Source organism: Anguilla anguilla, chromosome 14, assembly GCF_013347855.1.
Source record: "Anguilla anguilla isolate fAngAng1 chromosome 14, fAngAng1.pri, whole genome shotgun sequence".
Classification (NCBI taxonomy): Eukaryota; Metazoa; Chordata; class Actinopteri; order Anguilliformes; family Anguillidae; genus Anguilla; species Anguilla anguilla.
In genome coordinates, this window is record NC_049214.1 from 24967029 (window position 1) to 24982708 (window position 15680).

Sequence of the window (15680 nt, forward strand, 5' to 3'; positions counted from 1 at the left end):
CACCAATATACAATACTCACTCCTCATCAATACTTATACACCAATATACATACTCACTCCTCCATACATATACACCAATATACAATACTCACTCCTCCATACATATACACCAATATACAATACTCACTCCTCATCAATACTTATACACCAATATACAATACTCACTCCTCCATACATATACACCAATATACAATACTCACTCCTCATCAATACTTATACACCAATACACAATACTCACTCCTCATCAATACTTATACACCAATATACAATACTCACTCCTCATCAATACTTATACACCAATACATAATACACACACCTCATCAATACATAATACACACTCCTTATCGACTCATATATACCAATACATAACATACTGTCACACACGCCTACTCACATACACATTACACACACTCACACTCCTACTCGATACACATATACACACACCTCTTCAATAAACACGCACACACTCCTCTTCAATAAACATGCACACACTCAAACACTCCTCACAATTTTGAGACAAATAACACTAGAGGGAACAATTCAGGTTTGGAGTCATTTCAAATCAGCCAATTTTGGAAACAAACAAAAACGTCAATATTGTTCTGAAGTTTAATTCATTTCTGACAGGGGATCTCAAGCAGCATTTAAAGCCATCCTGAGTACTGGGAACAGGTCTCTCTCATTTCTCTCAATAATCATCTGTATGGTGACAGCGTCTCTGTAAATGTTCCACACACATAAAAACTGAATTCTCCACACATTCACTCGTCCGCGCTCACCTGCAGGGAGATGGAGGGGGGGCAGGACCCCCACGCTGTGCGGGGGGAGGACGCTCAGTGGCTGGTTGGTGAAGTAGGCGGCCATGAACCTGCCGAAGGACTGCACTACGGCGCACGCAGCCTCCCGCCCCACCGGCACCGGCAGCCAGGCCTCCCAGCCCCGCCCCACGCCTTCTAGACAGAGGGACATGCATTAAAATATACCCTAACCCTAACCCCAACCCCAACCCCAACCCTAACCCCAACCCTAACCCCAACCCTAACCCTAACCCCAACCCTAACCCTAACCCTAACCCCAACCCCAACCCCAACCCTAACCCTAACCCCAACCCCAACCCTAACCCTAACCCTCCCGCCCCACCGGCACCGGGAGCCAGGCCTCCGAGCCCTGCCCCGCACCCTCTGCACAGAGGGACATGCATTAAAATATACCTTAACCCTAACCCCAACCCTAACTCTAACCCTCCCTCTCCCCACAGCCACCGGCAGCCAGGCCTCCCAGCCCTCTGCACAGAAGGACATGCCCCATTTTACACAACACACTGCAATGCATTAAAATAAAATATATCATCTATATATTTCAGCACTTCACAATACTTGGGGAAATACACAAATTAGACAAGACACAAGACTCCAGAGTTGTATCTGTGGATATAGATTGTATAGGCCATGTGGAGATTAAGTAATGTGTTCTTCACTGTAACACAACATTTTTATTTAAAACCTGTACTGAAAAAACATGGATTTTGCCCTCTTTTATCAACGTAAGAACATTGGGCAATAACAACAGACATCATGGTATAGTTAGAATTCATGCTAAATAAAGGGCCAAATAAAATGGGAACGGGCTACGGTCTGTGGAAAAATGTAGGAATGCATACACAACTGATGAGTTACAGGAGGCTGTGTCACTATACAAACACAGGGTAATAACTATCACAGAAACACACCTTCAAACACAGGCTAATACTCTCACAGAAACACACATTCAAACACAGGCTAATACTCTCACAGAAACACACATTCAAACACAGGCTAATACTCTCACAGAAACACACATTCAAACACAGGCTAATACTCTCACAGAAACACACATTCAAACACAGGCTAATACTCTCACAAAAGTGCACATTCCACACACTGCAAACAGCTTGAGGAAATCTTACAAACGTGCATTTCACATAAAACAACCGTCTGAAATGAAATGTCCCCAGAAGTGAAAATGTCAAAACAAAACTCCATAAATCCATAATATTGTCTGACATATCGGGCTATAATCTCCTTCCAGACACACGCTAGAGGGAGCAGTCACACGTACCGGCTGACTCCGCCCCGCTCTCCTCCTCCAGGCGGGACTGGGGGGTCAGTTGCCGGGCCAGGTGCTCACACAGACCCAGGGCCCGGTGCAGCTGGTACTGGAAGAGGTGCCCGTACAGGAGGGCCAGACAGAACCGGGTCTCCAGCACGCACAGCATCGCGCCCCCTGGGATGGACAAAAGAAGGACCGAGTGGTCACACTAAAATCCAAAACTATAACGAGCGCTGGTCTGGTCAGGCTTACTGATCTGTTCAGACTTACAATAACTAGTACTCAAGACAAGGGCATCAGAATACTCACCAATATCTTTTCTGCAGAAAATGTGAATTTACTTAAACCACAATGATAATTAGTATGTTTTATGGGTTATGGCATCGTTACCTTTTTCTTTCTCTGCACACAGCTCCGCTCTCCAAACTTCAGCGCTTTCTCCATACGAGCCACACAGGAAAAGTTGTTCTCCTGAAATGAAAACGAACTGCTAAGATGAGGGGTAATACTGTATGAGTTCTGGTTGGTCCTGGACAGAAAATTCATTTTATTTTTGAATGTAGGGGAAAATAGAATGTCTCAACACCAACAAAACCTAGCCATACCATGTCAGTTATTTGGTTATTATATAATTATCTCGGTATGGCATCTTAAAATGATCATTGACTATCAAGTTTTCCTGGGCAATACTTCATGCCGCTCCAGCCTGCTTTATATAGTCAAAATAAATGGGCAAATGCACTGAGAGTGAGAAAGACAGAGAGGAGAGAAGAACAGCACGTCCATGGTCAGAAAAGCAGAGCAAGAGGAACAGCTCGTCCTTGGTCAGAAAAGCAGAGAGGAAGAGGAACAGCTCGTCCTTGGTCAGAAAAGCAGGGAGGAAGAGGAACAGCTCGTCCTTGGTCAGAAAAGCAGAGAGGAAGAGGAACAGCACGTCCATGGTCAGAAAAGCAGAGCAAGAGGAACAGCTCGTCCGTGGTCAGAAAAGCAGAGAGGAAGAGGAACAGCTCGTCCGTGGTCGGAGAGGAAGAGGAACAGCTCGTCCGTGGTTAGAGAGGAAGAGGAACAGCAGGAACAGCGGTGGCGGAATCGGACCCGTGGCTCGGTGCAGGGCGGGTCCGTCCCCCAGCTGGTCTCCGTGCTCCTGCATGGCGCGCTGGATCAGGTGCAGGACGCCGGCGAGCCGTTCCTGCTCAGCGGCGCAGCGAGCCGGGCCCGTCTGGGAGAGCGAGGCCGCCTGGTACTGCAGCGTCCGCCCATATAACCCCCGCCACACCTCCAGTAATCTGCAGGGGGAAAGCAGTAATGTAAGGAAGTGCTTATGGTTAGCCCACAAACGCTAACAATCCAATTACCCACAGAACACTCCCTGCTAGCTCAGGTTTACATTAACAAAACCCCTAGCCTGTACTGCATCTAACACATTAGCTCATTGACCATTTAGCTCACCAGCATATTACACAGCCTTGAAATTGATAGGCATCTTTTTTCTGAATTTTTTAATCTGCTATCCTGTAGGGTTGGCAGGAAATGGCTGTTAATTCTGAGCCAATCACCTGTCCAGCCTTAGCTGGAGTTGTGGAATCAGGAAGGAGCCCTGTAGTCTATTCAGGAGGCCCCAGAACCGCAGAGAAGAGCAGGCACACACACCTGCTAGAAGGCCGCTGTCCGGCGAGCAATGCATTCTGGGATACGCCACTCTCGTTCCCCTCTTTAAGGAACGGTACGGAGAAGACGTCGGAGGCGAGCGGCGGCGCCCCCTGGGGGAGGGAGTAGGCGAGGTCCAGACTCCGCGAGGCCATTCGGAGGAAGAGGAGGGCGGAGGACAGGGTCTGAGGGACGAGCCCGGGGCGCCCGCGTTTGGGAGCGTCGTCGGAGAGGGGCGAGAGGATCAGCCGAACCATCCGCCCGGTGAGCTCTACGGCCGCCCCCAGGCAGCCGCCCCCGCGCAGGCCGTCCCAGGGGAGGAGGGCGTAGAGGTTTCGGAAGAGGGGCCAGGCGCGGGACAGCCCCGGGGCGGGGGGCTTTTCCCCTTTCGGCGGGGCGACCTGGAGGAGGCCGGCCAGGCGGACCGCGCAGCGGACGGCGGACCTCAGCAGGCGCCCCCCGTCCTCCAGGACGTCCCCCATGGACACGGCGAGGGCCCAGGCCGTCAGCAGGCTCCTCTGGGCACGCTCCAGCTCGTCCAGGACGGCCGGGGAGCCCCCTTCCTCGTCCCGGGCCTCCTCGGGGTCGGGAGGGTCGTCGAGGCGGGAGTCGGAATGGGCGTGGAGCGTGTCGAACATGGAGGCAAACTCCAGCCTCCCCCTGTCCCCCACGTGCGTGCCCAGGAACTGAGTGCCTTCATCATCAGAGTCCTCCTCGCCTGCAAACTACAGAGGGCTTATGTCAGAGCTCATCTTTCACCCATTATCAGGCATATTTCATATATCTGAACAGTACATAATAGAACAATCAAAAATGTGGTACAGTAATTGTAACCATACCATAGTAAGGCAAGAAAGAGAACTTCTATTTCTATATGCACTTCACTATACCATGCACATTTATATCTATGCCTTTTATATATACATACACAAAAATATGTGAAACAACTAAACTACTTAGAGACACATAGAATGGGGAAAAAAACTTTAAAAGAAAAAATATTGGGCCAGTTTTACAGACACAGATCAAGCCTAGTCCTAGACCAAATTCAATTTTTAACATACAAAACTCCAGGACTTAGCTTAATCTCTGTCAGTGAAACCAGCCTCAATGTATTTAAATACTTTTTTAATGCCAGGACAGATGCTGGCCTCTCACCTGAGACCCAGTGTACGTCTGCGTGATGCCCATAGAGTCCGTCTCGTCTCGCAGGAAGTGAGGCAGGGTGGACGAAGCGGCTTCCTGCGTCCCGAGCTCCTGCAGACCGGCCGTCAGCTTCAGCGTGGGCATGGACTCCAGCACTCGCCTCACCTGGGGCTGTGAGGGGAGGAGGCAGGGAGTTAAAATGGAGAGAGTTAACTCTGCTTCAGTAAAGAATCTCTGCTTCAGTGCGAGTATGTAAAAAGGACCATCTTAAGATCTCAGAACTACCCTAGCCACAGCCTTACTCAGTATGAGTATTTAGTACTCAGGCTCACAAATTTTATGCTGAAGTAAAGGCCTACCCTATCCATAGCCCTACTCAGTATGAGTATTTAGTACACAGGTTCACTGCCCTCACAGATCTAATGCTGAAGTGAAAGCCAGCCCTATACACAGCCCTACTCAGTCTGAGTATTTAGTACACAGTATGAGTATTTAGTACTCAGGTTCACTGGCCCCACAGATTTAAAGCTGAAGTAAAGACCTACCCTATCCATAGTCTTATTCAGTATTTAGTACTCAGTATGAGTATTCAGTACTCAGGTATTTAGTACCAGCCCCCACCTTGCCGTGCCCCAGGCCCCCCCGCGCCCTCTCCAGCCCCTCTGCGCAGTGCAGGAGGAGCGAGCGGACCAGCGCAGAGGGGGAGGCCTGTGGGGGGGGCGCCCGCAGCACGCTGGCGGTGTACCCGTCGGACATGAGCAGGTAGGGCTGGCGCGGGTGCCACGCGGCAGAGTACCGCTGCCGCAGGGCGTCCCGCGCCGACGCGCAGGAGCTGGTCGGCGACGCGTCGCCGGGCAACGCGGGCCCCGGCAACCTGAGAGGAAGAGAATAAGAGAGGAAGAGTTTCAGAGAGAAAAGGAAAAGAGAAAGAGTTTCAGAGAGAAAAGAATGAGAATGAGTTTCAGAGAGAAAAGAATGAAAGAAAGAGTTTGAGAGAAAACAACATCAAGACCCATGTGGAAAAATAGTATGCTGAAGTATAGCTGAAGTACACTATTTGATACATAAGAATGCTTGAAGTACACTAAAATTTTATATAAAGTATGCTTAGTATACTACTATTTTTTCTCATGGGGGGAGTGTAACTACTCAAATACTTCTGTGCCATCATACAAGCTATTTTGGAGAGGTGATGATAAAACTCACTTCAACAGTACTGAGCTGTGACATGAACAGCCAGCAAATAACGTTTGTTTTACAGTTTAACTTAGGCTACAGGAGCCATTCATTACTTAATGTTGTGATTACTACTACAATGGTGTTTTTTGTGTTAATAATATTATGTGTTTATTCTATTTCAAGGTAGGCCTCCCTCGAGTGTTTTTGTATAAAATGTTGGGTGTTTAAACAATAAAGATGGAGTAGAGGAAATACTAGGGCGGAGCTAGCCAGGTGGGAGGCAACACATTTTTACATTGCTTCACACCCACGTATTGAACCAATAATACAGCTGGTTTTGGTAAGCAATTTTTGAGAAGAAAACAAATGGCATTTTCTTTCAACGAGGGCCGCGGTTGTTTGGTTTGGATAACAGGCCCTCCTAGCCTAGCGGCGACTTGAGAAAAGTCTGAAAAAACGGCGAAGTCGCTCCACACAGACCTGCAGGTGACCAGCGGGTGCAGGGGGAGGAAGTGGGCGGGGCCCAGCTCCACGCTGCAGCCCGAGGTGGAGAGGGACAGCAGGCCCCCGAGCCGCGCCAGGAGGAGGAGGGAGCCCCGCTTCAGCACGCAGGCCAGCAGCAGGCCCCCCGGGGCCCAGCTCATGCAGGCCACCCAGTACGACCTGCGCGGGACGGGACACATGATGCGTCTCAAACATTATGCGTCTGTGAGAGAGGCAGGCACAGACTGCTGTAGCGCTGAATGCTGGGAGTTGTAGTCCCGCTCGTGCATACGTACCTAGTGTACTTGGACGGGATGGAGAGGTTCTTGCTGCCGCAGCCCCCCAGCCAGCTGGACACGGTGACAAAGTTCAGGGTGCTGATGAACAGAACCTGAGTGGCCTGTGCAGTGGCGAGAGAGTGAATTAAAGGGACAAATCTTCAGAAGTAAGGGTCTGTTTGAGAAAACATAACACAGAACCTATAGAGATCATGACCTTAATAGTCACAGACTGACTGATCAGCTGAAGTGGGTGTGAACCCAGTTATGCCTTTTCAAGGTCCATATACTATGTATAGATTATCTTGGACATTATTGCTGATGCAAAGGGTGAACATTCAAAGAAACAAATCACCCTGTGTGTAGAAATTGGTGAGCTTGGAACAAGTGTCGAATTCCGTAACTGATGCACACAGGCTAGCTTAAACTTTTATGACATTAATATTAAAACGATTTGGTTTTTGAGAATGCAAACAGGTAGCGTTTTGCTAGCAGTTGTCAGCTACAAACCAGCTATTATTATGCTGCGGTTATCATCATTATTAGGTCCCACTAATTAAATCAGCATTTCTCTCCAGACAGACACTCACTCTGGGGTCTCTCTGGTTCAAGGCGACGGCCAGGAGCTGCCCGTCGGGGCAGAGAGCCGGGACCAGCGCGCCCCTGGACTTGACCGGCCGGCACGGCGGAGACAGCTGCGGCAGGGGGTACGTCTGCGTGACCCAGTGCACGCTGCAGCCTGCAGAGCTGCCGACAGAACACGCGCACATCAGAGGCCTGCACCAGAGGCCCTGCGCCAGAGGCCCTGCGTCAGCACCCCACGGGAGCATTCTAACTGCTGCCTTCGAAGCAAAGACCTCACCTGAGCTTCGAGCTCTCCTCCCACTGGATCCTAAGGAAGGTGACCGTCAGCTGTGCCCCCGCGGTGAAGACGAACGCTGTCAGGCAACAGTCCCCCACCGCCTGAGATAGAGACGGAAGAAAGCCGAGGGTTTGAAGGAGGCTGTTTGTCCTATCAGGCTCTGTAACATGTAAAATGGTGGAGATAAGAGTTGAGCTCGGTGCTTGATGTTCTGTGAGTTTTTTTGGCGCACACCTCCCCCTGGGCAAAAACGCTGTTCTGGGATGCCTCCTTGTCCTGGGGGGAGGGCAGAGCTGCCGTTTCTGGGGGCAAAACGTGCCGCCAGTGCCCTCTAACCACCCCATCCCGTGCGCCAGCCAGGTCCTGCCGGTCCGAGCACTCCCACAGGAAGACCTGTCCCGTCAGGGCCGTGAGGAGCACCCGCCGGCCATCACCCGAAACCAGCAGGGACAGGCGTATGGAGCCCTCTGAACAGACAGACAGACAAACAGGAGAGGGAGAGGGAACTATACACGCTGCACACTCATTGGCTGAGAGCAACAGAATGTGCCATGGTACATAGAACTGATCAGAACCAAGATCCAAATCAGCAAATGCACGCACTCATACTCATACACACATGCGCACAAACACACACACGCATACACACACACACAATCACACACACATGCACGCACACATACACACACGCATACACACTCACACAAACACACACACGCACACAAACGCATGCACGCATACACACACACACACTCTCTCTCACCATGAGCTGCAGTGACCAGCTCAGACACAGAGGGGGCAGCGTTGATGGTTTTCAGGCAGCCCCGGTCTTTGCTCCACAGAAAAACATCTCCTGAGACGAGCAGCCCAGCGAGCCACATGCCTACAGACAGAGAGCACAGAGGCGGGCTCAGCAAAAATGTATTTATCCAATTAAACAGATCAGCGAAGTCAGCTTTCTCACAGAAACCGTTATCAACTAAAGCAAGTACACGTTTTTACAATTTTGTTCTCAAAGGGCAAGTGTGTATGAAGGTTTTTGCTCCAATTACGCTGCTTCAATCCGCTAATTTGCTGTATAGACAAACTCTGGTTCCTGGGTATATTAGATCTCAGTTAAAAGTTTTCCCATAAGCACACTGTACAGTCTCCAGCCGTCATTCATGATCGTGTGAATAAATGCAGCTCAATTCCCTGAAAGACAGGGCTAGTTTAACAGTCAAGAGCAGAAGTATGAAAGCCAGAAAGACACAGCTGTCTCCCTCCACCCTTGAAAAAGCGATGTGTTAGTGTTAGCGTTTGGGTTTGGCGATAAATGAACGCAGACCGCGTCAAGCGCACCGTTCTGGGACACCGTCGTGGTCAGGGCCCTCTGGACCAGGGGCTGCAGTTTGGGAACCTTCCTCTTGGTGCGCCCCGAAACCATGTTGATCTCACTGATCCGGTTGTCATCCAGCAGGAACACAGACTCCTTCTCCTGCAGGAATAAGACACAGAGGCTTCCCATATAAATTCACATTTACACATTTAATCTTTTCCGTAACATTTCAAGTACCTTTTCAGATTAAGAGATTTTGATGATTACTCTATCACTACTTTACAAAGGGAAAGTAATTTCAAGGATTTTAAAGAAATAAGTGAGGTGGGCCAAAATAGCCAGTTTTTTTTTTTTTTTTTGTGGGGAAATACATATAAAATGGCAATTCTAGAGATGGTGGCATGTTTTGGTTTAAATATCCCCATTTAATATAAAGCCTGGTTTTTTCTTGACAGGCTACAATATTGCAGTCAAAGATGGACTTTGCCGCCATACACAGGGTGGTTGTTTTTTATTTCCCAGTAATATCACCAACCAAATCAAACCCAAGAAACCAGGTCAGAAACGTCGATGTAATCAACTGCATTAATTGTAACTTTAAAAAAGGAAAAGGGAGTCAGTGCCTTTAGAGCCAATGTCAACAATCCCATAAAGTTCAGAGCATTTTCTAAAGCAAGTAACAAAAAAGTTAGCGTTAAGAAATAATAATAAAAGACATTCATAATCTAGCACCACCTCTGCATTTTGAGATCAGGGATTTTTCCACCAGCAGAGGTTCCCTTCACACTGATCAATTACAGTGCTGACTAACCACAAAAGCCAGAATAAACCAATACCAGTGTTGCAGACCCCTGACTTCACCTCAAATACCAAGGAACAGTGTCAGTGTCGACTCTGTCTGAAACGATCTGTTGTTTTTCTCACCAATCCAAGCCAGCAAAACCGAGGCCATGGTTTCTTTCTCTTGATAGTAGACAGTAACACCACCTCAAGATGCAATTCCATATTGACATGAAGGCGACCCCAGAAATACAAGAGAAGCAACACGTGTGCAAGCTGACTAGCTACCCGTCAGAGAAATAACAGATGCTGCAATTAAGGAGAGTCCTGCTGCTCCCTGAAAGAGTAAGCTTTGCACATTGCTCCCTAACTGGCTAATTTTATTTTGATTTTTAAAAAGCGCATGGGTTAAACTAGTCAAACTGGCTATACAGACGAGGGTGCTTGACATGACTACAGTATACTTCAGCTAGAAAACAGTAGATTTTACAAAGTTGACGAAATTCGTGGTTTTCCATAAATGCATCTAGTTACGCAAGTTAATGTTAGCTAGTATTGTTTTCCAAACAACCAAGCCATCGCCTTGCTGGACAACTTTAGATACTCGTCTCCGCTGAAATTGGCACTTTAGCATAGCAGCCATTAAAAATTGGAATTATTCTGGCTAGCGAGGTTAATGATACGCGCTCAAAAACTGAGTTGCAAGTTACTTTTTCATAAGCTAAACTGTCCTGCTTGCTTACGTTAACTGTGCTAACTGTGCAGTTAATAGTAAGCTAGATACATAGCTGCAACTAGCTTACTTGCTGCAATTGTAACCGCAGAAATGTGACAAGATTTAACAATACAACCCGCTTGCGAAAAATGTAGACGAGCAGCTAGCAGCTTGCTAGTTTTGAGCTGCACCTCTTTCATTAAAACAATTTCGCTAGCTCCCGTTAGCTTGTTTACAAGATTCAGGCAAGCGTAGACCGCTCAACACAAACCAGCGCTGAAACCCTGGAAACGACGCCAGCCACAGTACAAATAGGAAACGGCTTCCCGTGACTCCACAGGGCGGAAAAAATTCAAACTAAAAGCGGGAATCTGCTCTATTATCTCTCTGTTACAATATTTCCAAACAATTTAACACGACATAGTGTAACAGATGATGAAATGACGCTGCAATAAGTGATTTTGCTAGTTAACTAAATTAAGCCATATTTAGATTTTTTGGCTGATTATCCTTACACTTTTCCAAATTATAAAACTGTTTAGTAATAAAACAATCAATTTACTACTAATAAAGATGATCATAAATTTTTTTAAATTTGATGGGTTTTGATTCCTGACATCCCTTTTTTATTAGGAGACAGAAATACATCCAATCAATAGTCACCACAGCATACAAATGAGTTTCCTTCTTTTTTTTTTCTTTGCCTTTGGGGTTCCATTGCATGTAAAAATGGTCAGTGAATACCTTAAAGTGTATTTCACTTTTTAGAAGTTTAGGAAAAAGCATCAGGTCTTTTAAACAGGAGGTGACAGGGGGTTTGTTTGAGCTTTTACATTGTAATACTATACATCTGCATGCAATAACTGAAGTAAAGGCAACAACATCAGTCACATTTTGAGTGCAACTAGTTCATTCTAAGAGGCAATTAGGGGTCAGGGATCCTAAGTGATATTGAGAGTCTTGGACATAGCATTTAAAAAAAGAGGACTAAGCTGTTAGCTTAGGGTATGAATAAAACATTTGGGTATGATCACCAGGTGAGGAAGAGAACCCATTACATGATATTCCAGACATTCCTATACAAAGCCTATTAGTCTAGCCTACTTGGGAATATTAATATTACAACTCGTTTTAGTAGCGTACCCAAGCATTGCAAATAGAATGTTGAATTCTGTCATTTTGTTTAAATACAAGTTTTTCTTTAGCTAGCCATTTCAGTACAAGTTGAACGATCACAAAGCTAGCCAATGAAACTGCAGCAATTCAGTCCTCCCACCCTTTTCCAGCTTTTCTGATTTGCTGATGTCAGTTTTATGCTCACAAAGTGAAAAAAGCAAACATTTAGCAATTTTCCCCATGGAAATGGATAGGACATCATGTTTATTCAACAACAGTGAAATAATTCAATGAAAATGTGTTGAAAGGCATTTATAATGAAAATTTAGTTTCAGTAGAATTTTTTTTTGCTTTCACAAATATATGAGTGTATAACTCTTATGTCTGAAAAGTGGACAAAATGCAAAAATTCAAAATTGTTGTTTCTATTTTTCTTGTGTGTACATTGGTTAATAAACATTGTCTATTTGATATATTTTCTTCTGCCTTATCTTTGGAGTTTGAGTCAGGGTCTTGAAACCCACTTCAGGAGGCAAGTAAAAATATAACAACTACTAGCCCAACAACACAGCAGAGTCTCATTTGTGTTGCAGCAGCTCTGTTCTGGGGCCAGGGGGCTAGAGGCGGAGCTAAGATTGTGATTGGCTCGTGGTGACGAAAACCTGCCATACATACATATTAAGTTGCAATAAAGGACCTGTGCAGTCCAGAAATTGCAGCTGTTGTGCATATATACAAAAAGGTAAACGCAATAACTAAACCTGCAGGAAAGACAGTGGCAATAGTTGCTCTATATGTAATACGCCCTACAGTAAGATATATACAGAGAGAGGGAGAGAGAAGAAATCCCGCAAGTTTCCCTTAAAATGAACGCAGTCGAATGGATCGAATCTTTCATCCGAGCCTTCATGTGCCTCCTGGGAATTCTGGGGAACAACTGGCTGGCCATCCGTTCCTTACCTAGCAGGATGTCCCAAATCCGGACCAACGACGCCCTCTTCATCAACCTGGCCACCTCCAACCTCATCACAAACTACTTCGTGGACCTGCCCGACACCATGGCGGACTTCGCCGACAATTGGTTCATGGGGAGGACCTACTGCGGCGTGTTCCTGTTCTGCGCGGGCCTGTCTGAGACCAGCAGCATCATCTCCACGCTGCTGATCAGCATGTATTGGCACCAGAAGCTGGTGGGGTCCCTCCGGCGCGGGACGGCACCCGTTCGGCTGGACAGCCTGCGCCTGGTGGCCTCCCTGCTGGCCGGAGGCTGGGGCGTGGCCCTGGTCTTCAGCATCCCCCACTTCTTCTTCGTCGCCGCGGAAACGGGGAACGAGAGCCTGGCGGACTGCGCGGAGAGCTTCCCGTCCCCCGTGGCGCGGCAGACGTACGAGGTGATGTACCTGACCCTGGCCAACGCCGTGCCCATCGCCGGCATGGTCTTCTTCTCCATCCAGATCGTCATCACGCTCCTGCGCCACCAGGCGCGCATCGTGGCCATGAACTCCGAGAGCCACGGCAAGGAGGAGCAAGCGGAGTCCGGGTCGAGGCGCGGAACCGACGGCGCCGCCGCGCGAGGCAAAGGACCCGCGGGCGCCCCGGTAAGTTCGTTGACGACGGGTGACGACGGACCTCAATCACCCGACGCTCAGCCCGCCACTCTCCCCATTCCAGTGAAGGGTACGGTTCAGGGGGACGCCAAGGAGGCCCCGTCTTCCAAGCCCGCCAAGGCCGCCGGCAGCCACGGCAACCAGGTGAGAGCGGCGAAAAGCGTGGTGGCGGTGGCCACCGTGTTCCTGGTGTGCTGGGTGACTCACCTGCTGCTCCGCATCACCAGCAACGTCAAGAGGTCCTCGCTCGTGGTGGAGGTGGCCAGCTACATCGCGGCGTCCTACACCTGCATCATCCCCTACATCTTCCTGTACGGCGTCAAGAAGCTGTCCTGCTCCTGCAGACGGTAATGGAGAACCAGTCGCCCTCGCCTCGCCAATACGTTTGGGCTAATATGAAAATTCATGTCATTCGGAGGATAATTATTTTTTTAAACCGTGTGTTACTGTATTAGTACTGTTAGCCTGTGAAAAATCAAAAGGTAAATTTTTGGTGACATTTTATCTGGCATAGCACAATAAAAATTATTTAAATTATTACTTTGGTTGTAATTATTAGTAATACACGTTTCTCTCAACTTAAGATTCCATAAATTCAAACCAACATGTGTTCTATAGCAATATTTTGTATTTTCAATTCAGCAACAGCAATTGATTATGATTTTTTTCACTTACCATTAACGCTTTAAAGCCAAAATGCATACCTACATATGAAATGCATTTTAAAATTCATACATCTCCTGAGGGGAAAAACCACACACATTAATATAAAATCCTATGAATAACATCAATGGATCCATTGACTTACCCTATATGATAGCACATACCCAGTAGAGTACAAGTAGGTGCAAAAATAAATGTATTTTCAAATAAATAAATGCTGGCAAATAAATAAATACCTGACCCCTTTTTGGCTTAATGTGCTTGAAGCTCGTATTTTACGAAGGGCCCCCTCTTTCTGACTTGTAAATGTATGTATCTATCAAGTTGTCAACACAAGTTGTCAACATGTTAGCGACGCTACAATTCACTGTTAGAAGTGTATATCATACAATATCCTGGTGCCAATAATTACTTTTACAACTGCCAGTACCACTCAACACATATAAATATGTTCACATTTGTATTGAAAATAAATCACTTTTACTAATAAAACAATAGTGTACAGGTATCTGGTTACTAGACGATGCTGGAGATTTGCAATTTGACCAACAAAATTATCACAAACACAGCTTCATCTCTCAAGAAGTAAACTTTGCTTAGCTGCATGTCCCTGGTCTCCAATTATAAATGCAATTATAAAAGGGCTGAATTTAGTGTAATCTCAGACCATCTCAAAGGTGCAATCATGTTTCATTAGACGACATGTTAACACAGGCCGAGAGAAGCATCCGGAATCAATTAAATAATCGCAAGTTGTTTAAACCAGCGCTCACGCTGTTTTGACATTACTGTTACACAGGCAGGAAAAAGTTCAGATGGGTTTTGATCAATGGTCAAACACTGGCTCCAAGACAGTGCCATATGTTAAATATAGCACTTTTAAAAAAAAGAAGAAGTAAAACTCATGTGTGCATTCCAGCCAAACATTCAGACCAGAATTGCTAAGCTTGTTAAAGGCACAAATTGCTTTATAAAGATGTTGTGCTTTCATTTAGCGCCATTCCTCAAAAGAATACATTAAAATATAAACGTGCCAAAAAAACATACTAAGTTCTTATTCAGATCATTTCACCAGGAGGTTGTCTAGGTAAACAGCTGGAAAACAAGACCAATGGAATAAAACAATTTTTTTTTTAACTTGTAAAAATTGTAACAAATGGAAATACCTGTTGGGAGTTGCTGAATGTGTTAAAGTCAGACCTGGGTCAAAAATGTATTTGTTTTGGGTTCAAATAGTTTTCTGAGCTCTGTTGATCTTGCCTGGTGTAATTCAGCCTGCCAATATGACCAGAAGACAGGGTTTGCACTTTTTGAGAGTATTTCATTGCTTCCAATATGCCAGACAAGATCAGCCAAGCTTAGAAATGTATTAGAATCCAAAACAAATACGTATTTGACCCAGGTCTGGTTAAAATGGAAAGAATGAGTTAAAACATGAGGGCAGAAGTGGCTGCCAACACTCCTCCAAATATACTCCTGTAACTTGGAGCCTGCAAGATAACTGCAGCCTGTAATATCCAGGGTAAATGAGGAGTACAATGCCAAGGCACCTGAATTTCCCTGCATTTTTGGCTTCATAAATTATCTTTCTTTGTAAAAAAATAAACAAATTAGACACAAGTTTGTAGATTTATGTTTTTTATTATTCAGATTTTCTACAAATAATCTATATAAAAAATACAAGAATACAATACAAAACTGAAGAAAAGGTTTTTGTAAAGCAGATAACCTTTATTCATTTACCACTTGACCGAATACTACATTTGGCGATGGCCAAACACTATTCAGTTAAGCGAGG

At 46.3% G+C, this 15680-nt stretch overlaps 2 protein-coding genes across 2 annotated transcripts in view; one reads left to right on the top strand and one right to left on the bottom strand.

The window, feature by feature from the left end:
- Positions 1 to 10917, bottom strand: part of cplane1 (ciliogenesis and planar polarity effector 1) — a 34216-nt gene extending 23299 nt beyond the window's left edge. The window contains 15 exon segments of the mRNA XM_035391876.1: positions 780 to 953; positions 2098 to 2262; positions 2479 to 2559; positions 3184 to 3374; positions 3739 to 4460; positions 4894 to 5052; positions 5503 to 5755; positions 6541 to 6723; positions 6840 to 6943; positions 7412 to 7568; positions 7684 to 7784; positions 7918 to 8150; positions 8447 to 8566; positions 9025 to 9160; positions 9926 to 10917. Of these exon segments, the coding sequence (XP_035247767.1) occupies positions 780 to 953; positions 2098 to 2262; positions 2479 to 2559; positions 3184 to 3374; positions 3739 to 4460; positions 4894 to 5052; positions 5503 to 5755; positions 6541 to 6723; positions 6840 to 6943; positions 7412 to 7568; positions 7684 to 7784; positions 7918 to 8150; positions 8447 to 8566; positions 9025 to 9160; positions 9926 to 10006 (2860 nt within the window). The 5' untranslated portion in view covers positions 10007 to 10917.
- A 1533-nt stretch (positions 10918 to 12450) lies between these two features.
- Positions 12451 to 13730, top strand: LOC118213263 (alpha-2C adrenergic receptor). The gene has a single exon (XM_035392100.1). The coding sequence runs from the start codon at positions 12479 to 12481 to the stop codon at positions 13568 to 13570; it is 1092 nt and encodes a 363-aa protein (XP_035247991.1). The 5' UTR covers positions 12451 to 12478; the 3' UTR covers positions 13571 to 13730.
- The last annotated feature ends 1950 nt before the right edge of the window (positions 13731 to 15680 follow it).

Bases quoted from the DNA above. Each gene is read 5' to 3' on its own strand.
- LOC118213263 (XM_035392100.1), top strand. From the start codon at position 12,479: ATGAACGCAGTCGAATGGATCGAATCTTTCATCCGAGCCTTCATGTGC.